Raw genomic sequence first — 25409 nt, forward strand, 5'->3', positions numbered from 1 at the left:
TGGAGGCTCACGGAGTCCCGTCAGGCAGCGTCCCTGACAGCGGCTGATCGCGCTCTTGGAGAAACAGCCATGAAAACTCCAACAGAGCATGTGGCCCATGTTCCCGAGAGCCCCGGGCTCTTGCATTTCAGACCGTGACGTATGTCTGAGTGGTGCGCAGACGCCCAGGCCTGGTGGGGGCACAGCGCCTGCTACTGCAGCCAATCAGAGGTAGCGTTCGCAGAACTGTCTCCCATTGAAGGCAGCTCAGGTAACAGTTCTCACTATTCCTAGGGCAGGAGGCTCTGCCCATCGCGAGCACAGAGGCCCTTCCCTGAACAGCCCAGGCCTAGTCCGGGGCACCTCCTGGAAGGCACCTGGGCCTGGCAGCTCCTCATAGCCTTTGCTGAGGCTGGTGGGGGTGGACAGGGTGGCCCAGCCAAGGTGAAGGGCTGTGGAGCAGCTGAAATCAGCGAAACTCGCCAGGGCCTGACCACCAAGGGTCCCTCCACCAAGCCCTTTCTGAAGTTTGGCCCAGTCTGAGTTGTCCCCTGGGGCCGCACGGTCACCACCTTGGTAGCCTGGTGCTCACCCCCCACCCTTCCACGCGCTAGGTCCTGAAGGTGGCGAGGCCAACGCTACACTGGGGGTGACATGGGTTCTGGCCTCCAAGGAAGGGTGGGCAGACCCCAGGGGCCATCAGGAGCGGCTTCCCTGAGGTCCACCATGCGCAGGGGGCAGTGAGGTCAAACAGGAGGTCTCTGGCCCTCAAGTGCCACCATGAGGTCCACAGGAGACTGCCTGCTCTCCCAGGAGCCTCAGGCCATGGGTCCCCATCACTCCCACCTGGGTTGCCACTGCAGGCCCCACCCTGGCTCGGGCCCTTGTCTCCCCAGTGTCTGCATCATCTACAGTGGAGCTGGCCTGGAGCCACTGGCCCACCCAAGGCCTGCCTGCCAGCATCCACTTGGTGTCACCACACAGCAAGCATGATCCTGCCGGGACACACAAGTGCACTCAGGAGCACACGCGCAGAGACTGACATGCACATGGTGGGCGGTGGGCATGCACACAGGCGTGAGCACACGGGCCTCGTCATTCCCGATCCTGTGGTTCTCACCGCTAGCAGCCAGGACAGGGCCGGGTTGCTCACCCCACAAACCTGTACCCGGCTCTCGCTCCCCCCCTCAGGCCCTTGAGTTTTGTGCTGAGCCAGGCTGTGCAGCTCAAATGTGGCCCAACCCAGGAGCTGGGCTCACTGCCTGGACGTGCACCTGTGGGCACCCATCTGCAGGACCAACAGCCTCATTTCTACTGACACCTGGTGAAGTTAGGGGCTGCAAGGCCACTCTCCAAGGCCACTCTCCGAGGCAGGACAGGAAAGCCTCCTTGGTTTTTTGTCTGTTTCTTCTCTCTGCCCTTCTCAGTCCCCTCCCTGTCTGGCCCATGTGCAGCTAGGCCCAGCCGCCGCAACTGCTGTGGTCCTGGGTGTCTGCTCCCGCAGGAAGAGGCCTGTGCCTGGCCAGTGCCCCCACCATCCTGTAGACACACCCCTCAGTGAACACTGGGAGCTCAGGGAGCCTGCCATGCCCTGCACCCACTGTCTGGACTCACCAGTCCTTACTGCTGGGTTCTGAGAAACATGAGGGTCAGTCCCTGGGGCCCAGGCCTGCCATGGGGCTCCTGCCCCGCTCCCCGATCCAGAAGCCCAGCCTCTCTGCTCTTCTCTTCCCTGACCACAGATGGGCAGTTCCCAGCTGCTTTTCTCACCTAGACACCGAGAAGGGCAGGATGGAGCCAGCCTGTGGCGCACACACACTCCCCGGCCTGCAACGCCTCAGCCCTCCATCGCGCCAGCCAGGCGGGTCATCGGCAGGGCCCCTGGGGCGCAGCGAGGGGCTGCAGAGATTAGTGCTGATGAGCACACAACCCAGCTGGTCATGCGTGACATCAGCTTCCCGCAGACAGCACTGGTAGGCTGTGGGGACCCTGCAGTTGTGCGGAAAAGTGGAATCAAAGTGGGCACCATGGGAGGCTCAGCCTCTCCCCACAAACGGGCCTCCCAGGCTCCTCCACTGTTTGGAGGGAAAGATCCAGGTAGGGCTCCTGCCTGATTCTGGCCAGGTCAGGCAGAACATCCCCATCACGAGAAGGGAGGCACCTCTGCCCCTCCTGGCCACCACACAGAACCCACAATGCCAGCCACATCAGCTGAGGGCAGTGGGAATGTGGCCAAGGCCTAGAGGAAGACACCAGCCCATGATGCCCACAGATGGCACAGCTGGGTCAGGCAGGTGCTGGGCCAAGGAGCCTTTGAGGGTGCCTTTGGAAGGGATGGAGCCTGGAAACACCAGCCCCCTCCACCTGCACCGGCGCTCCACCTGTCACTCAAGACAGCTGGAAACACCGGCCCCTGCACAGGTGCTCCACCTGTCACTCAAGACAGCTGAAACACCGGCCCCTGCACAGGCACTCCACCTGTGTCACTCAAGACAGCTGGAAACACCGGCCCCTGCACAGGCGCTCCACCTGTCACTCAAGACAGCTGAAACACCGGCCCCTGCACAGGCACTCCACCTGTGTCACTCAAGATGGCTGGAAACACCGGCCCCTGTACAGACACTCCACCTGTCACTCAAGACGGCTGGAAACACCAGCCCCTGTACAGGCGCTCCACCTGTCACTCAAGACAGCTGAAACACTGGCCCCTGCACAGGCGCTCCACCTGTCACTCAAGACAGCTGGAAACACCGGCCCCTGCACAGGCACTCCACCTGTGTCACTCAAGACAGCTGGAAACACCGGCCCCTACACAGGCGCTCCACCTGTGTCACTCAAGACAGCTGGAAACACCGGCCCCTGCACAGGCGCTCCACCTGTGTCACTCAAGACAGCTGGAAACACCGGCCCCTGCACAGGCGCTCCACCTGTCACTCAAGACAGCTGAAACACTGGCCCCTGCACAGGCGCTCCACCTGTCACTCAAGACAGCTGGAAACACCGGCCCCTGCACAGGCACTCCACCTGTGTCACTCAAGACAGCTGGAAACACTGGCCCCTGCACAGGCGCTCCACCTGTGTCACTCAAGATGGCTGGAAACACCGGCCCCCTCCGCCTGCACAGGCGCTCCATCTGTCACTCAAGACGGCTGGAAACACCGGCCCCTGCACAGGCGCTCCACCTGCGTCACTCAAGACGGCTGGAAACACTGGCCGTTCCACCTGCGCACCCAGACCACCGTCTATGTGGGCAGACCCCTGGCTGTGTTGTCACAGGTTCACTGCCCATCTGGAGCCAGCCCCAGGGGTTGCCCACACTCAGCACCCTGGCATCTAGCCAGCCCTGCTGGTTCCAGCCCAGGCCCTGCAGGTTCGGGGAGTGTGCTGGTGACACGGCTGGGCCCTCCACCGCTGCCGGCCCTCCCCTTGCGTGCTTGCGTGTGCTTCAGGCCCGTCCATTTCTCTAAATGAGCCGCAATGGCAGCCGAGGCAGGGGGCGGCTGGTGAGTGCCCCACCCCCACGCTGGTGCGGTGGGAGCTGCCAGGACCGCGCTCTAACAAGCCTCAGATGTGGGATGACTGGAACCACAAAGTATGAATTTTTATGAGTCTAATAAATCACTTCACTTTTCTTGTGCATGATGGCTCCCAGGACCTCAAACGCTGCAGACGGAGGGCAGGAGCTCCTGTGTGTGGTGGTGGCCAGGAGCAGGGCCACGGGGCTGCCGGGGTCCTCCTGGGCAACCTCAAATCCTCTGGCCCCACGCCCTGAGGCTGCTCAGCAGGGTGGAGCGCAGAGACCTGCTCCCTGCCGCCATTAGGCCCTCCCTGCCAGAATCCCACGTTGGCAGAAAAACTTGCCTCAAAGCCTCGTCAGCACGAAAGGAAACTTTGCAATCACACACACACACACACACACACACTCGCTCTCATGCACATGCTCACCCCACAGCAGAGGCGGCAGAGGACTCCAGTCTTGAGAGAGGAGGAGCAGGCGCATCCGGCCCCTCCTGGGAGCCCTGCCGGGACTGTCTTGGAGGCTGGGCCCCAGCACCTCCCCAGGTGGGTGCAGCACGTGGCCGGCCACATGAGAGGATGGCCCCTCAAGCTTTCACGCCCTGGCCTCGCGTCCCTGGGCTGCAGCCCCGTGGGATCTGGGGATTCATCTTTGACAAACATTTACGGATTATCAAATCACAACAGCAGCCCGACAGGGCCATAAGTCACCCTAAGCAGCCGTTCGCAGTGCAGTCTGAGTTTGGGCAGCTCAGTGATGACAAATGACCACTGTCAGCCGCCCTGTCCCCCCGTGTGGGATCCGTGCTCTCTGTTGTTCCACACTACCTGGTGTTTAATGACAACACTGTCAGCCAGAGATGCAGCACCACCGAAGCCGCCGCCGCGGACTGTCAGAGCCCTATTAAAGGGAAGATTGAGACCCTACTCTTCTTAAAGTCACTCAAGCAACACAAGCTGCTAGTTCCTGTAATTATTGTGCGCGAGCCATCGATCGTACGCCGGCACCTGACCCGCCTGTATGAAATGAGAATAGTTTGCTCTGTGACAGTCGTTATAGATTATGGAGGGTGGGGCTTCCTCCCCTCTTCCCCACAGCTCTACCCAGCCTCAGGTGCAGGGGAAGAAAGGGGGCCTCCCTGCCCTTCACGGCTGGAGGGGACAGTGCAGCATTCACCCAAAAATGGTGAACGCAGGCCTTGGGCAGGGGTGCAGGGGAGCAGGAGGAAACGGGACCAAGCTGGGCCTGTACCCCAGGCCACGCTCCAAGCAGGTGGCGTAGGCTCAGGGTATGCAGGCTGCAGCGAAAGACAGCTGGGCTTGGGCCAGGCCAGGTGTGTGCCGCCAGGCGTGCACCCAGCCTCCGTCCCCACTTCACAAAGAAGGGGACTAGGGTCTAGGGCACGTGCTTTGTGAACGATGTTCCCCAAGCTCTCCCCACCGGCCAGCAGCCCCGGCCAGCCTGGAGAGAGCCTGTGTGCCCAGAACCCCAGGCCTGCAGCTCAACCTGCTCCCCGTCTCACCATAAGAGGCACCTGGGACAGGCCCTTCCCAAGGCTGGGAGCTCTGACCGGATTGAGAACGCCTCTTCACCTTGTCTCTGCTTTGATCCCCAGCTCCCGCCTGCCCCGCACCTGAGCTCCCTCCCCAAATCTCCAGGCCCACCTGTGCTCCCTGCCCCACCTGCACACATAGTTACTGGGGGCACCCAGACACTCGAGGGCGGAAGAGCAGCCCCCAGAGGACAGACCTGCTCCGGGCCAGGACAGCAGCTCCAGGCTCTGAGCGAGGCACGGTCAAGTCCCGAGGCCCTGGCCACCACGTCTCAGGGTACTGGACCTGGAGGCGGCCACTCAGCAGAGCCTCAGGTCTCCTGGTCCACAGGGCACCCAGCCCTTCTGCATGAACGCCATGGCCCTGGTGCTGCAAGAGGGGCTGGTGCTGTGGGCCAGCAGGCAGCTCCAGAGCCAGGATGCCTAGTGCAGAGTCAGGCTCCTGTTTGGGGGGACCCCGGTGATTCCACTGGGCAGCCCAGACTGGAAACGGCCTCAGCCTAACCCAGGAAGCCCCAGGCCCTTCCCTCCCAGCCCACCCTTGACCTTCACATGGCTGGGCCTGGTTGGATCCCAAGGTCAGTGGAACAGATCTGGGGCCAAGTGGCTGCCGGGCGGCACGAGGACCCAGCTCCGCCATGTGGCACGGCCTTCTCTCAGGAATCCTCTTCTGCTTCCTCTGAGCACAGCCCAAGAAAGACTCTTTGGAAAGAGTCCTGGCAACGCCCTCTACAGAAAGCAGCAGCCCCTGAGAGAAACCGCGTGTCCAACTCAGAAACTGCAGGCTGTCAGGACTCCCCGGCCACATGCTGCTCTCCTCTGGGCCACTCCTGGCCTTTCCTATGGCTATGGGACAGTGGGCAGGCCGCAGAGGGGAGGTCGTGGGTGCCAGGCACCAGGTGTGCCCTGAGGGCCTCCTCCAGGGCTGGTCTTGGCAGCCACAGCATCAGGGTCAGGCCCACCAAGGCTGGAGATGGTGCGTGGGAGCCACAATCGAAGTCTCAGGGACACCGGCTCGACAGCTTGTGCTCCCTCTGGGACACACAAACATGCAACTGGGGACCCTGAGAAGGCAGCAAGGGGCTGCTGCCCTCAGCCGACCCAACGGGGGCCACAGGGGCAAGGGACAGAGGCTCCCCTGGCCTTGACTGGGGTGGCACCAGCCCGGCCGGCAGCCCATTGCCTTTGAGGGAAGCCCATCCCCTCTCTTCTGGATCCTCCATCCCCAAGCACGGGGTGCAGCCCCAGCGGCAATGCCTGCCTCCCGGCGATGCCTCCCCAGTGCACAGTGAGCAACGGACCCTATGGGGTCTAAGGCCAGGCCAGGGTGCAGCGAGCACTATGCCAGCCTCCCCAGGAAGGTGACTCACCGATCCTCTGAAGGAGAGGAGGGGAGGGGTAGCAGCGAGTGTGCTGACGGCTGACGGGGGCAGTGGGGCGACGGCTGACCGGGGGCAGTGGGGCACAGGGCCAGGCAGGCAGTGGCCCTGCATTTGGGTTAGGGTAGGAGCTGAGGAGGCAGGCTGCAGACAGGTCCCCGACCAGCTCCATTCCCCCTAACTAGACTCCTGGCCAATGCCCTGGGGCTCCAGCCTTCAGGGAGAGCACGGGGAAGGATGGGTGAGAACCACTGGGGCCAGCACCAGCCCTGGCCTTCAGGGCCCCAGACCATGGTGCAGTGGGCGGGACCCGGGGTTGGGAGCTCATCTTTCGGTAAGACGAGCTTATGTGTCTTGAAAGCGCAAAGGTTAAGAATGACTAAGCCTCACATGCCTCATTACCCCAGTCCTGAGCACCCCATGTCACAGCTGCAGAAACAGAGGCTCGGGGTGCACAGAGGCAAGCCCCAAGCGGCGGGCAAGATCTGACCAGTGTGCACGTGTGCTCACACTGGCACCCATGGGAAGGACAGGCAAGCATGCCATGCTGTGTGTGCACATGGGCCACAGTGGCCCACACAGCAGCATGGGGCAAACAGCCCGCCTCACCTTTCATAGCCGCAGGCCCCACGAGCAGGCCACCTGGGGACAATAGCCTAACCAGACCTCAGGGCAGCCAAGGCCACCACTCCATCCCATGCACAGGACTCATCATGGGCCCAAAGGCTGCACTGCAGGGGACGCGGAACACCCCCGCAGTCCAGAGGTACCCTACCCCGTGGGAAGCCACGGCCCAGCACCTCTGAGCCCGACGGTGCCACAGGGGAGCTGCAGCCAGACCGCCAGCCCCATGCCATCCCAACAGACACAAACCACTCCATAGCCTGCCTAGGGCCGCTCCCCAGGCCTGGCAGGACTGGAACAGTACTGCTTGCCCTACCCACCTCCTTCCCACACGAAGGCACAATGGAGCTGGGTGGGCTTCTTCAGGGCCCAAGAAGGGGCCCTGGCAGAAGGCAAGAGCAGTGGGGGTGCCCAGAGCTCTGCAGGGCAGCCCCAGTCCTGGATGCATGGCCAGGGGCCACCATGAGGAAGAGGCAGGTGGGGTCTCCTCCTCAACAGAACAAAGAAGATGCTGAGAGCTCTTTGGCAGGGGACTGACGTCTCCTGGGAGAGGGCAGGTTGGGGGCAGGCTCCCCTGACTTGGGAGGAGGTAAGAGCACCCTTCCCAGGCCACTCCAGCCCTGCATACGGTGGGAGGGGCAGCTGCAGGCCACCAGGAAGGCCTGGGTGGGTGGAGCCGATGGCCAGCTGCCCATCCCAGGCCTCCACACAGCCCTAGTGCTGCTTTGTCCTCCCAGGCCCACACAGTGGGAACCAGCTGGGAAGCACTGGGGTGCAGGTCAGGGATGTGCCCAGATCCCAGCCGGCTGGCACCGCCCTGCTAACAGGGCTGTGGGGCTGAATCTCACAGCGTCCTTCTGCCCCACGGGACAGAACATCTGATTTCCCACTGAGGGCAGCTCATGGCACCCACCAGGGCCCACCCCTGCCCAGGAGCTAGGCCAGGAACTGCCCCCTCCCTGCCCTCATCCTCCAGCCTTGCTGGCTGGGAACCGTGATCTCTGCCCAGCAGCACCCCCCATGGCTGGGTTTCTGGCCCATCTACCCAGAGAGGGGATCAGGCTTCACAGCGGCAGGTTTCCCACACACACTAACAGCCACACAGGCAGACAGCCCGCCCAGCCCATAGGGCTCTCACTGCGAACAGCTAGCCTGGGACAGGGAAACAGACCCTGGGAGGGGCAAGCCCGGCTCTGCCACAGCCCCTGCCCAGCCCAGAGTGTTCTCAACAAGAAAACCACAGCCACCCCAGGGGCAGCCTGGCTCCTCCCAAGACGCCTTCAATGAGACGAGGCAAGGAGGCTGGAGACACAGGGCGGAGGCACAGGTGGTGGCAATGGCCCAAGGTCACGAGGCTACGGAGCACACCAAGACCCAGGTCGTGAAAGTGGTGATATGTGGGCACAGCCTCGGAAGTCTGAAGGTACTGACCCCACCCTCCACCCACTGGGACCCCCTCCCAGGCCTTTAGGGCTCCTCAAGTCCTGGTGCCCCACTGGCAGGCCCTGCCCCCCAGCACTATGTCCGCCTCTGGGGAGCTCCCAGCAGGGAGGGGGACTGGCTGTGGGCAGGAAGCCCAGGTTGGAGCAGCTCCGGGCCTCCTGTACCTGGGGCATCTGCTACTTATGTTTTCAAAGGGCCCAGAAACAAGCCACACCTGCAACCGTCCAGTGGCACCCGCCAGGGCAGGCAGGAGGTGGGACAGGCACGGAGGACTTCCTGGGAGGCCAGCCCATCCAAGCAGCATCCCCACACCGCCTTACCTCATTCTCACCACCCCACAGCCGTGAGGCCAGGACTCAGCCCCGCCCCCACCAGTGCACCTGTCTGGGGCTCTCAGAGCCTGAGGCCCCCAGAAGGGGTCCCCAGGAAGAACGTAACTCGAGCACCCATGCATCTTTCAGAGGTGCTAGAACAGGAGGGAGGGTTTTTCTGTCCTCCACCCCCCACCCCACCCATGCAGCCCCAGCCTCTGGCCACAGAGGCGGCTCCCATATTGAAAGGAGAGCCAGCATCAATGGGCATGGCTGTCACGGGAGTTCTCCCTGCTGGGGGCTCAGGGGATCCCCACAAAGTGCCCTCTATGGAGGGGTCAGACTAGAAGGGGTATGCCTGCCCAGGTGTGTCTCTGGGGTCCCTCTGCTGCTAGTTACCCTGTAAGTGTGTGGCCCAGTGCTGAGCCCCCTGACACCTGGTCCTCTGCCAGCCTTCCCTCGGAATCCGTTTACCTCTGAAATAGAACTGATGACCCGTGGCCTCAGCAGAGCCTGGCTGCTCACTGCAGACGTCATGCTGCTCCTGGGCCACACACAACCCTGTGGGCCGCAGCACCGCACAGCACAGAAGACACCCCGACCTGACGACAGGCCTATTTCCTTCGCCTCATTAAAACTGTATTGGAAGCCAGGCACAGGGGCTCACGCCTGTAATCCCAGCACTTTGGGAGGCTGAGGCTGGAGGATTACCTGAGGTCAGGAGTTCAAGACGAGCTTGGCCAACATGGTGAAACCCCGTCTCTACTAAAAACACAAAAATTAGCCGGATGTGGTGGCATGAGCCTGTAATTCCAGCTACTCAGGAGGCTGAGGTGGGAGAATCTCTTGAACCCAGGAGGTGGAGGTTGCAGTGAGCTGAGATCGTGCCACTGCACACTCCAGCCTAGGGAAGAGAGCAAGACTAAGACTCCGTCAAAAAAAAAAAAAACCACACACACAAACGTATTGGGCTGAGTGCAGTGGCTCACGCCTGGAATCCCAGCACTTTGGAAGGCCGAGTTAAGCAGATCACCTAAGCCCAGGAATGAAATACAAAAATTAGCCAGGTGTGGTGGCGCACACCTGTAGTCCCAGCTACTTGGAAAGCTAAGGTGGGAGGATCACTTGAGCCCGGGAGGCAGAGGTTGCAGTGAGATGGTGCCCTGCACTCCAGCCTTGGTGACAGAGCAAGACTCTGTCTCAAAAATACATACATTGCCCTCTGATTTCAGCAAGAGCCCTGTCCTGGGTGACTTGGAGCCATCCAGCCTAGCCCGTCACATACACAGAACCTAAGCCCCCTCATCCTGATAGTCCAGGGCCCCTTAGGGGCAGGGGCTAGTGACAGGGGCTAGCGACGGGGCAATCTGCCACACGCCCTGCCCAGAGGTGCCCCAGACTAGGCCTCTTCTCCCTGGAGGAGGTGCTTTCGGTTGTGTTGGCCACCGCTCCCTCGTCAACCAGCACTCTGGTGGGCACCACCTGGCCCCCACACCTCCCACTGCACACAACCCTCCAGGTTTGCTCCACATCCCCGGGGGCTGTAGCAAAGACAGACGCACAATGAAACCGAGCTCACCTGCAGCACCAGCGGCTCAGAGCCCGACAGGGGTCCCACAAGAGCAAGCTTCAGAACGCTCCCACCACACCCCTGCAGCTCATGCTTTCCCGACACCCTGTCTGCAAGGTGATCTCAGGGAGGGTGGTGTTTGCAGCCATCCTGGAAGACACTGCCCGCTACAGATGGAGGCCACCTCAGGACAACTGTCACCATTCCTCAAGCACCACCTTGGTGAGCTCCCAGAGGCAGTGGGAGACCACAGCTCAGAATTCCAGGACATCCGTGTGAGGGCCCCTGTCCTCACACAGCTTGGGCAGGCAGACCCTCTGCTGCGTTCTAGGAAAGTGGCCACCGCCAGGCTTCATGCCACCAGGAGTGCATTCTCTGCAGGCTGCCCCACCCCTGAATCACCCCGAGATAACACAGAGGGCAATTGGCGGGAGAAGAGCTGCCACCTCCCGCCACTAACCTGCTGGAGCCAGAGCACACTGAGACGCAGCAACACTCCAGGGCCAACTGAGTCAGAGCGGGGCCGCAGGACAACGGAGAGCGAGCTGGCATGGGCTGGGGTGGGTGAAGGACGGGGCCTCACTACAGGCCTCACGGGGCCATGTCGGGGTACCCAAGGCCACCCAAGCGCCCAGGGCAGCCTGGAGGACTGCCTGGATGCCAGGAGTCTCCCAGACAGAGCTAGCCAGTGGGGGAGGGCGCAGTCCTGGAACAGAAGTCCGTGTTCCCAGGTGGTCCTATCTCTCCAGGGCAGCCTCCCCGTCCCCCAGTGGGCAGGAAGGGCAAGTGTGCCTGGGAGAGACACCGGGCACAGTGCCCCTGCGGTGCCCACAGCCTGTTTTAGGATGGGCCCTGGAGCAACATGGCCGGCACAGAGCAGACCCTGGTGGGCTCTGAGCCTCACTCTCTCTCAGCCCTTCCCACAACTCCAGCAGGTGGGGACACAGTCCCGGAGTCCACAGTTACCAAACAGTCTATGACACCAGGCCCTAGGGGAGAGCTCCCTGGGGGTCTGGGCTAAGGTTCCCAGAGCCCCTGACATGTGCCATGCTCTGCAAGGAGCCATGCCTCTGCAAGCGCAGGGCAGCCTCGGTACTTCATGCCTGACTGCGCTGGTCAGACACACCTGGCTGAAGGGCCCAGAGCTCACCGCCAGCCGGTCTGCCTCAAAGAAACCCCAGCTGGGCCATGAGGCCGCGGCCTCAGAGCCGGGCCCCCAAGCCATCACGCTAGCAGCAGGCAAGCCACACAAAGGTGGGTCAAGGAAGGGGCCAACAGCAGCCGGTCCCTGGCCCTGGGGGAGGAGACTGGCCCCTGTGAGCTCCAGGCGCACACCTGACACCTGCACTGGGCAGCACCTTCGAGGCAAAGGGGAGTGAGCTGCGCTGTGCTGCACTGGTGGCTGCCTGGCCCTGGGCTTCAGCTCCCCGGGGGAACGAGAGGAATAGGGAGGGCAGCTGATGCTTCTGCACACAAAACCCCACAGCAGGGGACCTGCCGGCCACGCTCTGTCCCGAGCCCAAGCTCCATGTCCATGCTGCGCAGACCAGCCAGCGGCAGAAGCCGCACATGTGCCACGCCAGTCCCTGGCCTGGGTGTAGACCATTGCCAGCCCCCGGATCAAAGGCGCCAGAGGGAGCTTGGGGCCCCTGGGCTGATCTCCGAGACCAGGGATCCGTAACACACACTCAAGCAAACCAACAGACAACTTGACACTTAACGTCTAGAAGCTGCTAAGTTTACGGTCATCATATCCAGCTACAGAATCCTCTGAAATTCCATCTGCTCTCTCTGCGAGCCCCGAGGCCCAGGCGCACTTCACCGTCCAGGCGCACTTCGCCGTCCAGCCGGGCCAGACGGCCATGGCAAGTGCTTGGCTTCTTCTGGCCTGGGTGGCACCTCCCAGCAGCGCTTGGCCTGGCCTGAGGCTACCCCAGGAGCTGGTGACAGTGCCAGCCTCCTGCCGAGTGAAAGCTCCTGACAGCAGGGTCGGCACGGCCTTGGACAGCCACGGCAGGCGGACCAGAAAGGAGGGCCCTGAGGGGTGGCAGGTGGCGCAGGCACGGGCATGGCCGCGGTCTCCTCTTCAGGATTCCCGTGGCCATCTAGAAGCCCTGAAGAGAGACATGTGGCCCTGCCCTTTCCAGAACAGCTGGGCCCAGAGACTCTGTGTCCCTCCCAAGGCAGAGCCACCCAAGGGACCCCAGAGCACGGAAAGAAGAGGTCTCAGCTGGGAGCGGGGACAGGAGCGTCCCTGGGGCCCATCCTGAGGGGCTCCTTGCATGTCGCCCTGCTCCCACGAGGGCACGGACCAGAGACTGCGGTCACTGGACTCAGCCCTGGAAAGAGGGGGCTCCAATCAAGGGTGCCACAGACAGCCCTGGTCTTCCTGCTATGCCTTCCCATGCACCTCTCTACGGGAAGCACAGCTTGGCCAGCTGGGATTCCACCACTCAGCACACACGCAGGGACCAGAGCTGGCCAATGGTTGCAGCAGATCTGTACCAAGGGACAGGATGGGACAGGAGGACAGGGAATGGGCCAGGCCACGGGAGCAGGCAGTGCCTGTGCACCACTCTCCCAGGAGGTCTCCCCACCCATCTGGATGCCATGCCTGCCACACAACCCCAAGCCTGACGTTCTGCCTGGGCCTGGCACTGTCCCCGCTTCGGTGGCATCAGCCTGCAGCTGGCCCAGAGCCCAGGGTGCTGGCACTGGCGCTGAAGATGTGGGGGACCTGGAGAACCCTCACAGCCACTATAGTTCAAGTCCACGCAGGGCCGCACTGAAACCCATGCTAGGATGCAGGCTGCTGCCCCAGTGGGCCACAGAGGGCACTGACTTCAGTGGGGGTCCAGTGGGAGAGGCCCTGGAGAGACCCTGGCTGGACATTCTCTGTCTGCCATCAGGCAAGAGCCCAGCACCTCCCACCAAGAGTCACACCCGTGCCATCAGGGCCTCGCTGGGCTGGCCCACCAGTCACGGTCCCAACATAGCCCCAGAGCTCAGCAGATGCCCAGTGAGCAAGGGCAGGGCCAGCTCTGGAGGATGAGTGGCAGGAAGACCAGGTGTCTGTGGGCAGGAAACACTGGGCCGGGGCTACTTCCTCTCCCAGTACTGCTGCTGGTGCCAAGCAGGAGACCCCTTGGGGAACCAGGACTTCCGGCCCAACAGGACCCCGCCCAGAACATGATCAGACTTGGTGCAGGGGGAAACAACCAGTGGGATCACAGGGTTCCCAGACGATGCCCAAGTCCACATGGACTCTGACCACACCCAGCTTTGCCACGACCCACCTGTGGCACCACAGCAGGTGCCCTCAGGCAAGGGTCAAGGTGGAGAGACAGAGGAGGCTGGCAGGGGCCACTTATGGGCAGCAGATGGGGCGCAGAAGGCTGCAGCCCCAGCAGGGGCCTACACGGGGGCCCAGCAACATCCTGACCCCATGCGGAGAAGGGGCCAAATCCCAGAAAGCGCAGGCCACACTCATCCCCAGCTGGGAAGCCGCCTCAGTGCCCAGAGCCACACCCACTCCCCAGCCCCTCAACGGGAGGCCAGCTGAGGCTGGCAGAGCCATGCCCCCGTTACTCCAGTGGGAGAACCGAGAGCTGGCGAAAAGACACCGCTAGGAGGCAGGCAGCATAAGCCCTGCTGGCTGTGCCTGGAGACAGACCCCAGAGGCTGGTCACAGGAAGAGCACACGCCGGCAGAGTGGGAAGAGGACCAGGCCAGCAGGGGTGGCCACTGGGACGGCCCTGTGCCATGCCCACCAGTCACCCGAGCACTCGGCAGCATGCCCCTGGCTGCGTGGTGGGGGTTGGCAGGTGATGAGAGAGCCTGTGTCCTGCACCCCAACACCCACTGCCTGGTGGACTCCTGAGAGAGGCCACCAGGGTGAGGGACCCACCCGGGGTGTCCTGCACTTGATTCAAAGTCTGACAAGACATGTGATTAGAGGGACGTGGCAGCCTTGGGCTGGGAGGAGAGGGACAAGAGGACTATCTCAATCCATTCAACAAAAGGACCAGCCCAAGCTGTCCCCAGTCTGGGGACCCAGCGTCCTACGGCAGTGTGAGTTCTGGCTCTCCTGAGAACGCCACCCTGCCCAGGCAGCCCAGATCTTCAGCTTTGCGCCCACAGTGCAGTGCAGCACCACCACGGCACACACGCAACCCCATGCCAGTTCTGTGGAGTAATTAATTAGCACAGCCACAACACACGCAAAACTGGAGGCCTCCGGCATGCCTGATAATTTATGCAAGATTCAAGGATCGCTGTGGCTGCCTTTCCTGAAGCCTAATTCAGCATTTTCTTTTTCCCTTATGAAAGCAGGACTCCAGATCTAACTGCTCTCATGCCCTTTCACGGGGTTCACCACAGTAAAATCGAACAGCCCCGCTGCACACAGCAAGCAATGCTGGATCACATACCCCAGAGGCGCCAGGCAGAGCCTCCCAGGTGGGCAATGCTGGCCGCCAGCGCAGCCCAGCTGGAACACCACACTGGGCCACAGCACCCGAAAGCACCGCCCAGCCCCACGGCAAACACCCAGCCCCACGGCAAATGCCCAGCCCCACGGCAAACGCCCAACCCCACAGCAAACGCTCAGCCCCACGGCAAACACCCAGCCCCACGGCAAACGCCCAGCCCCACAACAAACACCCAGCCCCACGGCAAACACTCTCGACCCCATTCACAGATACGGAACCGAGCACCAGCAAGGAGAACGGACAGACAGGGCCAAAGTCTCCCGCCAGGCCATGCCCGCATCACGCCTGGGGGCTCATAACCCTGCCTCCTGGCATCCAGCAAAGATCCAAGCCTCCAGCACCGGACACAGGGCTGCTCTCCCGTACCTAGCAGCATGGGGCAGGGTGCCTGCCCCTCACTCTCGCTGGGGCCATGGGAGAGTCTCTGGCCCCTCTGCCCCTGGCACCCTCCCCCACTGCCAAGACACAGTAAGCCCACCCTGGCACCCACCCTGTGGTGCGCCTCGGGCCCTGGGCACTCCTGCCTCCTCAGGGGCCGCCACTCATCTCTGCGCAGGGCAGGGGAGCCATCTTGTTCCTGACCACAGCGCTCCAGCTCCCCACAAGGCTGGGACCCAGACCCGGCCAGCTCACCACAGAAGCCAGGTGGCACTGCCGAGGGGCTGTGGGGCCAGCGCCCACGCCTGGGCCAGGCGGCGACAGAGCCCTCCACGGTCAGGCTTCTGTTCTCAGGCTCTGTGCAGCAGGTCAGGGCTCCACCGATGCCTCACGTCCCAGCCACGGCCAGCCTCCTGGGGAGACCGCCAGGCTCAGAAAGGCCTCCCAGCAGCCTGGCACAGGAGGTTGCAGCTCGGATGGCACAGAAACCAGCCCCTCCGCTGGAGGCCGGGGCTCGAGGCTGGTGGCACCCTGCCCACTTGCTCACTGAGCCTCCGAGTGCGCCGCCAACCTCCACCACCCTGTGCATCTCAAAGGGGGCAGGACAGTGTCGGGGCAGGGAACCCTGCGGCTTTTCCTCCTGGTGGGCAGCCCTCTGCCAGGCCCTCACCCCTCGGTTGCCCACTCAGCATGGTGACTGTCCCGCCTTCCTGCTCAAGGCCTGCCCATGGGGTCTCCTGAGGGAGTGAGGCCCTCCCTTCTGCCCAGGCCCAGTCCTCTGGGAGGGGGCGCCTCACCCACACCAGGAGCTGCCACAGCCTGAGGCTCAAGTGCACACAGGGCAGCCAGGGTGCTGCCCACAGCACCTTCCTACGGACAGGACGGACAATAATCCGGCAATTCCTGCAATACAAAACATGAGGCAGGAGGAAGGAATGCCCACGGTGGCGGGGCGGCTGGGACGCAATCTTAGAGGAGCTGGCCTGGCAGGGTGGACCATGGCCCACCTCACAGACTCCCGAATGAGGGGAGCAAACTGTGTACCCCTAAGGGTGGAGGAGGAGCCTGGCCAGAGGTTGGGCCTGGTTGGAGCTACAGAGGGTCTTCGGTGGGGGCAGGACCAGTTGAGAGAAAGCAGTTGGGTTTTTCCCATGCACTGGAATCCACAGGCTGCGGGGGTCACTGGGAGAAGCCGCTGGGGACAGAGAGGCAGAGGGGCCACCACACTCCCAAGCTGGTGCCCGCTCAGTGACATCCCCGTAAGCATCTGTGGCCAAACAGTGCAAAGCCACAGCACGGGCTGGGTGCAGAATCCACCCGGGCCTCTGATGCCAGGGCTGCCTGGCAAACCACCCCTCTCCAAGGTACCGGGAGGCAACACAGAAATGACCACGTGCACAGGGAGGACCCCAGGACACAGGAGGGCCCCAGGACTCAGAGGGGTCCCATGAACAGCCGCCAAGGCAGGCCCTTCCGAGACCCAGCAGTCAGGAGGCAGTGTTCGTGGAAAAGTCGCACCACAGTCAGGGGAGACCCCACAAACGACTGGGCGGACGGCCAGGGCTCCTGGGAGCTGCCTTTGGCTTTGCCAGGGCTAGAGGGTGAGACCCAGTATCCTCACCCTCTAGCCCATGTGCCTGAGGGACCCCAGCCCCTCAGGTCCCACTCTGGGTCCCGCTCTGGGGCTGGGGGAAGCCACGACAACCACCTGGTGGCACGGAGGGGCTGAGGGCCAACAGCTCACACGGCGTATCCCTAAGCACTTCCTCAGAGAAACTCGGACGCAGGGAATAGGCATCCAGGCCCCAAAAGACTCACCCGGGTGGGGCAGCCCTGGCACCTGGTGACACCAGAGGAGGGTCCAAGACCCACGCCTGCCCTTTCTGCCAGTGACCTGGGGTGAGTGGAGACTCCACTTCTCGTCTGCGAATGCTGACAGCAGTTCCTCCACACCCTGGGGCCGGCACGGCGAACTGAGGGATGGGTAGGAATCGCCTTTTGTGCAGCAAGCTCTGGGCCAGAGGCAGATGCCTGGCCTGGCACCTGTCAAAGCCTGGGCAGCCAGCAGGCCTCGACCCAGCCTGGTTGTCCACACGAGACCACCATGTAAGCCAGGCCCTTTCTGTCCACCACAGGTGTGCCCAGGACCTGCCAGGCCCACACCCTCACCCAGCACACTGGCAACAAGTCTGGGAAGGTGGCTGCTTCCCAGGCAGGGCCTTGGGCTCATTCCAGGCCATGGGGTAAGGGGGCAGGCCAATGGCATGCATCCACCATCCTGGGTGGGTGAAGCAGAGGGGGCCCTCCCACCCCAGCAGATGACGACACCACTGCCTACCCACCTACCACGACTTTTCCTTGGCATAAAAGAGCAGATGCTTCCATGTGGCTGGTAGGAGTTCCATCACCTCCCGCCACCAAGAAGCTCCTCAGCCTGGGCGCATTGGGGTGGGTGGGAGAGCTGGCCCTCACTCTGGCCTGGCCTGGAGTGTACAGCCTGGACAGCGTTCCTCTGCACAGGCCGGCTAGGCTTAGGGAGTCATGCCTGTCATCCCAGAGTGGCCGAGCACAGCAACGGGCCCCAGGAGGACGTACCACGAAGCTGGCCTCGCATCCCCTGCACCAGAGTGAGGGCCTGGCCACATGGCTCAGCTGTGTGTTCTGTAAACACTGCACACCAAGAGCACTAATTGCCACAGTTACATGAGTGGCAGGCAGGACCCCATGTTCAGACTCTGAAAAGGTTTTCATCTCTTCTGCCCAAATGCCCTCTCCAGCACCGGTCCACCAGAGACCGATCAACCCAGGCAGGTCTCTACTGCAGCCTCCAGCAAAGGCTACTCGCCCAGGCCGCCCTTTTGGGGCTGTCTTATAGCTTCTTTTTTTTTTTTTTTTTTTTTTGAGACAAGGTCTCATTCTGTCACCCAGGCTGCAGTGTGCAGTGGTGCGATCATGGCTCACTAGAGCCTCAACCTCCCAGACCTAAGTGATCCTCTCACCTCAGCCTCCCGAGTAGCTAGGACTCCAGGCATGTGCCACCACGCCCAGGTAATTCTTGCGTTTTTTGTAGAGATGGGGTTTTGCCACTTTGCCCAGGCGGGTCTTGAGCTCCTGGGTTCAAGTAATCACCCGCCTCAGCCTCCCGAAGTGTTGGGATTCCAGGCATGAGCCTCGGCGCCCGGCCAGTGTCTCACATTCTCATCCCCCAGCTGCCAACAGACCCATCCCCAGGAGAAAAGGAAAGGAAGAAACGGAAGGCAAGGGGCACACTGACGGCAGAGGGAGAGACCCCCAGGAATCCCCTGCCCCACCCCAGCCAAGGTCTGACTCCAGGCCCAGAGGACTTCGCAGGGCCAGGAGAGGGCAGGGGAGAAAAGGCACCGAGGAGTCAGACTGGAGCCTTCCTAACAGTCTCAGTCCCCAGGCGTGAGCCGCCACGCTGCTGCTGAACAATGCACTTTTGAATTCAATTAAAGCGATTATCTGTTGTGCCAAATAAATTGTGTACAGCATATATCCTGCGGCACTTTACACCTCCAGGCTCATTATTCCCTAACTGTTTCCTCCTGTTTATGCCTCTCAAATTAAATTGCTGATAATATGCGCCAAAATAAAAAATGAACGCACCTTGTCCCAAGAAAATTGATTCTCCCTTTTCCTGAACTGGCGATGGCCAGGTTTTATATACTCTGTTCTTGGTGATCATTAGTAATTCAATTTTCTTTTTATTAGCCCCCTTATCTGCTGAGCAATATAGTGGCAGGGCTGACCTCTTTCGCACGGGTAAATGTTTAAAATCTTTTCCCTGATTAATTTTGCCAGTTAAGAAAAAGAGGAGAAATGGCCCGGCTCTTAGCCATCACAATGAATAAAGCTTAATGTTGATTGTGATGGAATTTCTAATGCCAGGGAAATTGATTGAACGCGGCAATTACGCTGCAATAGTAACTCAGGGGAGATGGGATCGCTTTCTCCTGGCCGTAGCCTTTTGGTTATTTAAAATAATCCAATTTGCAAGGATAATCATGTATTAGCGTTTTATCTGCCACTTGAAATGAACAAGGGAGTTTCAATACTGGCCCAGCATTAGCAGGTTATTGCTGCAAATTACTTGATATCTGCTTTCTTTCACATAAAGAAGAAATTAGGCGATCAATTACCAAAAAAGGGCGGACAGAGGGGATAGGAGGGGCAAGCACGCCCTCTGCTGGCCACTGGGCCGCACGGCAAGGCTGAAGTGTGGCGGGGGAGGGACGGGGCAGCAGGGCTGCCTGGCAGCTTTCAGAAGCCGGTCCCCAGTGCAGGAGCCCACAGGGCAGTCGTCCCCATCTGGACACTGGGACACTGCCCTCTCCTTGAAGAGGAGAGGTAGAGCTGGAACTAAGCTTTTGCTGGGCAGAAAATGGGGAAAGAAAACTCCAAACAGCCAAACGAAGGAGCAGCCCCACCTGGCGGCCCCACCCACAGCCCACACAACCCCGGCATCCAGGAACGAACGCCCCGGCCGATGGAGGCCTTGGCCACGCGGGAGGGCTCACTGGCTCACCAGGGCACTGCAGTGTTAAACGAAACAAAGCTGGGCCCTGCCCAGAAGCCCACCTGACCAGGGCTGAGGACAGGCAAGCCTCAGTTCTTAGGCAAGCAGGGAGGGAGATGGTGGGCCTGGCGGGAGGGCGCCTCGGGGAGCCACTCACCAGCTTCCCGGGCCCCAGCCTCCCACCTCAGCAGATGCCCCGGCCATGCCCATCGCCCCTGCGGCCAGCTTGGAGTCTTGCAGTGGTTGTCTCTGGGATCAGCTGCCTGAGATGCAGGCTCGGCCTCTCACCTCTGCACACATCGCCATGGGCTCCCTGCCCGCTTGAGAGCGTGTGGACTCTGCTCCTTGGCCTGGCGTCCACAGCCTCGCACACAGGCCCTCCTGACTCACTGCCTGCTCAGGCCTGCCAGACACCCTGGGGCCCTGGACCTTCCCCTCCCAGGGTCCTCCCCTGTCCCTCCCTGGCTTCCCAACGTAACCAGAACCAACCCCCCTTTGCCTCCTGTGGCCTACAAGACCCTTTCCTGGGACCTGGTCCCTCTGCCCCGTTGGCTCCACCCCCTCCAAGCCACACTCCCAGACGGTGAACCGGCCCCACAGCCTCCTCGTGCTCCAGAACCGGCCCCACAGCCTCCTCGTGCTCCAGAACCGGCCCCACAGCCTCCTCGTGCTCCAGAACCGGCCCCACAGCCTCCTCGTGCTCCAGAACGCAGCAAGCTCATTCCCACCTCCATCTCAGCCTACAGAGCTGAGCCCTATTCGCTCCTCTCTGCTCAGGTCACCTCCTCAGAGAAGCCCTCCCACTCGCCGACCACCTCTCTGCAGCTGGTCCCGTGCTATCCCCCTGCCTGTTCCTCAGAAGGCACTTTCCACCCAGAAGCACCTTTCTGGCTGATGTACAAGCACTCCGGTGGCTGCCTGTCTCCACCACTGGAAGGCGGCTCCAGCCTCATCATCTCTTCACCTTCACTGCAGTACCCCAGGAGCCAGCAGGCTGCCAGGCACAGTGACTCAACGGTGCTTGCCAGATGGGCCAATGGTGGGTAAGTCAGGGGGACGCCTTCCCCACCCCCACCCCTTCCTCACACAGGACCCTCTCCTCTCACTCCATGCAGTTGTCACACTGGTCTTTTTTTTTTTTTTTGAGACAAAATGTCACTCTGTCACCCAGGCTGGAGATCTCCGCTCACTGCAACCTCTGCCTCCTGGGTTCAAGTGATTCTCCTGCCTCAGCCTCCCAAGTAGCTGGGATTAAGGCGCTTGCCACTACGCCCGGCTAATTTTTGTATTTTTAGTAGAGATGGGTTTTGCCATGTTGCCAAGGCTGGTCCTGAACTGCTGACCTCAGGTGATCTGCCCACCTCAGCCTCCCAATGTGCTGGGATTACAGGTGTGAGCCACCACACCCAGCTTCACACTGGTCTTTATGAGTTTGGCTGGGCACAGTGGCTCACACCTGTAATCCCAGCACTTTTTTTTTTTTTTTTTTTTTTGTTTTGAGACAGAGTCTCGCTCTGTCGCCCAGGCTGGAGTGCAGTGGCGCGATATCGGCTCACTGCAAGCTCCACCTCCCGGGTTCACGCCATTCTCCCGCCTCAGCCTCCGAGTAGCTGGGACTACAGGTGCCCGCCACCACGCCCGGCTAGTTTTTTTGTATTTTTAGTAGAGACGGGGTTTCATCATGTTAGCCAGGATGGTCTCGATCTCCTGACCTCGTGATCCACCCGCCTCGGCCTCCCAAAGTGCTGGGATTACAGGCTTGAGCCACCGCGCCCGGCCAATCCCAGCACTTTAAGAGACTAAGGCAGGAGGATCCCGTGAGCCCAGGAGTTCAAGACCAGCCTAGGCAACAAAGCAAGACCCTGTCCCTACAAAAAAAGTAAAAATTAGCTAGGCGTAGTGACCGGTACCTGCGGTCCCAGCTATTCAGCAGGGTCACTTGAGCCCAGGAGGTTGAGGCTGCAGTGAGCCGTGACTGCACCACCGTACTCCAGCCTGGGAGGCAAGCAGGGCCCTGTTTCTAAAAAATTATTAAAAAAAAAAAAAAAAAAAAAAGATGAGATCAATTACACCCTTCCCCCTAGTGAGGCAGGACCGCAGCAGCCCCACAGCCGTGCACTCCGCAATGGTCAGCCGGTGAAGCTGGTGGCCTCCCAAGCCCACACTCCTTCCGACAGGAGTCCAGGGGGTGCTGAGCAAGGCCCCATCAGCCGGAAGTAGCCTCCCCCATCCCCTGCCTATGCCCCACTCTACTAGAGGCCCGAAGAGGGAGCAGGCCAGGTGAGCAGGGCTGACCCTGCACCGAGTGGGGAGCCTCTCACCCCAACCACCATGCCATCTGCAAGCCTCGGCCTCCTAGGGCTCAGCAGCCCCTCCTGGCCTCCCAGAGCTGGACGCCTCCTCAACCCCTCCTCCCCAGGTGACCAGGGGACACTGCCAACTGTCCAAGCCAACCCTACTATCCACTCCCAGACAAGCCCACGACCTAACCCCCATCCGGCCACCTCACTGTGGCCACCAGGGACCACATGGGTCTCTGCTTGCTCCCTGTCACCAGGATGAAATCCACGTGTTCTGGCATGCAGCAGGTGTCTGCTAATAGGGGACAGCCGACCAGGGCCCCCAGCCTCACTTTCGCCTGCCCCCCCTTCCCCGTGCTACAACACCCGGCTGCATCGCCCCATTCAGTCCTCCATCTGGAACCACACGCCCTGCCCTCCCGTGGCAGCCCCCATATGACTCTTGGCTCTGCCCAGGCCCAGCTCCTTCCACAGTCTTCTGAAGCCTCCCTAGATGATAGTATGCTTGAATGGGTTTCTTTTTTTTTTAGAGAGAGTCTTGTTCTGTCGCCCAGGCTGCAGGCTGGAGTGCAGTGGCGCGATCTCAGCTCACTGCAACCTCCCAGGCTTGAGCAATTCTCCTGCCTCAGCCTCTCGAGTAGCTGGAATTACAGGCATGTGCCGCCATGCCCAGCTAATTTTTGTATTTTTGGTAGAGACGGGGTTTTGCCATGTTGGCCAGGCTGGTCTCAAACTCCTGGCCTCAAGTGATCCTCCCACCTTGGCCTCCCAAGGAGCTGGGATTACAGGCGTGAGCAACCACGCCAGCCTTGGCTAGATTTCTGAGCACCAGTCCCCAGTCGGAGTGCCCAGGTCCAAGCCTGCTCAATCCCCAACACCCCACCTTCTCCAGATGTCACAGACACGAGCTCAGGAAGCCATGGCCCTAACGCGCCCAGGGGAGCCACAGAGTCACACGGGACCAGGTGCACACGGACAAACGTGGCTCCACGCTGACCCTTACAGTGTCTGGGGGGTGCCACACCCAAGGGCTAGACTCTCACCACATACCCCCAACCACGTGCCCGCCTGGAGGCTGCTCCCCCAGTGTGTCGGCACCATCACCGCAGTGGGGGTCAACCTCAAAGGTGCTACACCCCACAATCTCCAGGCCGGGGCCTTCCCCAGCCGCGACAGGGGCTCAGACCACTTCTCTGCAGGCCGGGACCTTCCCCGGCCACCACAGGGGCCCTCAGGAGCTCAGACCACTTCTCTCCAGGCAGGACCAGGTGCACTCAGAGTGGTACGGCGGGAGACCAGACCAATTCTTTCAGGCCGCTCAAAACACTCGCACAGCACCATGTGACACTCAGAAAGGGCAGGGCAGGCAGACCTGCAGCCCCAGCCAGCTGAGCACAGAAGGGCCCTGGAGGAGGCAGAGGCCTGGGGGTGCCCAGCACAGCACAAGTGAGTGCTTCATCCCTGCCTAAGGGCTCAGCAGCTGCCGCCCCTCCTCCCTCAGGAGGGACGCAGCTGGGTCCATACCAAGAGACACACAGAAGAGGCCACAGCGCCTGCCTAGCAGCACATCCCACACCCAGACTGCAGGGCGCAGCACCCGGGCCCTCTCCTCTACCCGCCAGCCCACCACCACCGTCTGCCAGGCAGTGCCCGCCCAGCCAGGGCCTCTAACAGCATAAGGCAGGGAAGGTGCCCATGGCTCCTAACAGGCCAGCAGATCCAGTGCAGGCATGCCCAGCCCCAGTACCCAGCGCCCCTGCTCCCAGCATACCTTCCTTGGTGGTGAGGTGGGCCCGGCTCGGAGGCAGGCGGCACAGTCGGTGCGTGGTGACCTGTACCAGGCCCTTGTTGGGGGTCTTCTTCAGGACAGGGCTGCTCTTCCCCCGGAGGGCCTGTCTCCGCCGGAGGCTGAGGTGGCTCTTGGCGGTGGTGGCAGGTGCGGGGCTGCCTTTCTTGTCTCCAGGAAGGCTGTGGAGACAAAATACAGGCAGCTCTCAACAAGCCCTGGGGGTTCTGCCCACCTACCCTTCCTCACCAGGACCCGAGGAGCATGGGAGCAGCTCCTGAAGGCCAGGACCCAGCCACATCGGGTCCTTTCCGGACCCTGCCTCCCTCAACCCATGGCAGCTCTGCCCACCCTCCACAGCCAGGCTGAGGCGGCAGGCTTGGATCCACAATCCCAGATGACCCCAGAACTAGGGCAGGCTACCATGCTCCCAGGGAGAACAGACGGGCCTCAGCACTCTGTCCCCACACACACGTCCACCCCTTCCCCATCTACCCAGGCCAGAGGAGTCCCTGCATGGGGCAAAGGGAAGGGCGAACATCCCTGAGGAGAGCGGCCACCAGCCCCACGTGGCTTTCCGAGCCCCTCAGTAAGGGGGCAGCTTCTCCGCACTCCCTCTCCACACTTCCTGGACAGAGGGAGCTGCCAGCATGGTTTAGAGCAGAGCTGCCACCGAGAAACAGCCAGGAGTGGGAGCCAGGTGCCCATGTGCCTCAAGACAGCACCTGTCTCGGGGAGCAGGGCCAGAGAGAATGAGCTACACGAGCCAGCGACCTAGACCAGACAGCAGGGGTGCGCAGCAAGGAGGTGCCTTCCAAGACAGTGCACGCCACTGTGTCTGATGACGAAGGCAGGACCTCCACCCTCTGCCCAGCAGGTGCAGCTGCCACCTTAGCTGCCAACCTGATGGAGTCCCTGAGCCCAAACCAAGCACTGCGCCATGACACCATCTCTCAGTCTCATCACAAGTCTGCAAAGGTGGAGGCTGGGAGAGAAGTGTGCCAAGCAAGTGAGTGACTCCGCCTGGCTGCCTAGCCAAGGGGGCCGGGACCTAACACCAATCTGGTCGCCCTGGGACCAGAGGCCAACCGCAGCCTCAGCACTCTGCGAGGCAGGCCACAGAGCCCAAAGCCAGGAACGCCCAAGGAGGCTCCCGCCTACCAGCAGCTCCTGGCCCCCGCCCATCAGCCCAGCAGGAGCAGTCCTCAGCCTGGGGGCCAGCAAAGGCCAGGTCTCAAGCCCTAGCCCTAGACACAGGGCAGGAAGGAAACACCAGACACCCCTGGCAGGGCCCAGAGCCCTGGTCCACCTCCCAGCACAGAAATGTGGCTGGCAGCTCCAGGCCAGGGGCAGACACCTGCTCTCACTGTCTCACCATCCCCCTGGGGACACATGGACCCTGGGCTGGTCCCTGGGAGCTACTCCCCCTGCGCCTGGCCTGGCCCAAAGCCTTCCCTCTGTGAACCCTGTGCAACTGGATTGGAAGCTGCTGTCTCTCACCAGCGGGAGAAAGCATGGGCTTGCCAGCAGCATGAGGGATGGG

General features: G+C 61.7%; 1 protein-coding gene across 3 annotated transcripts in view; it reads right to left on the reverse strand.

The window, feature by feature from the left end:
* ZC3H3 (zinc finger CCCH-type containing 3) overlaps positions 1-25409 on the reverse strand; it is a 102244-nt gene that overhangs the window by 73153 nt on the left and 3682 nt on the right. For all 3 annotated transcript variants that reach the window (XM_065519759.1, XM_005564235.5, XM_065519758.1), the window contains exon 3: positions 23852-24048. In XM_065519759.1, coding sequence (XP_065375831.1) covers positions 23852-24048 — 197 coding nt within the window. The remainder of the gene's footprint in view (positions 1-23851; positions 24049-25409) is intronic.

The sequence above is a fragment of the Macaca fascicularis genome, chromosome 8, assembly GCF_037993035.2.
Source record: "Macaca fascicularis isolate 582-1 chromosome 8, T2T-MFA8v1.1".
Classification (NCBI taxonomy): domain Eukaryota; kingdom Metazoa; phylum Chordata; class Mammalia; order Primates; family Cercopithecidae; genus Macaca; species Macaca fascicularis.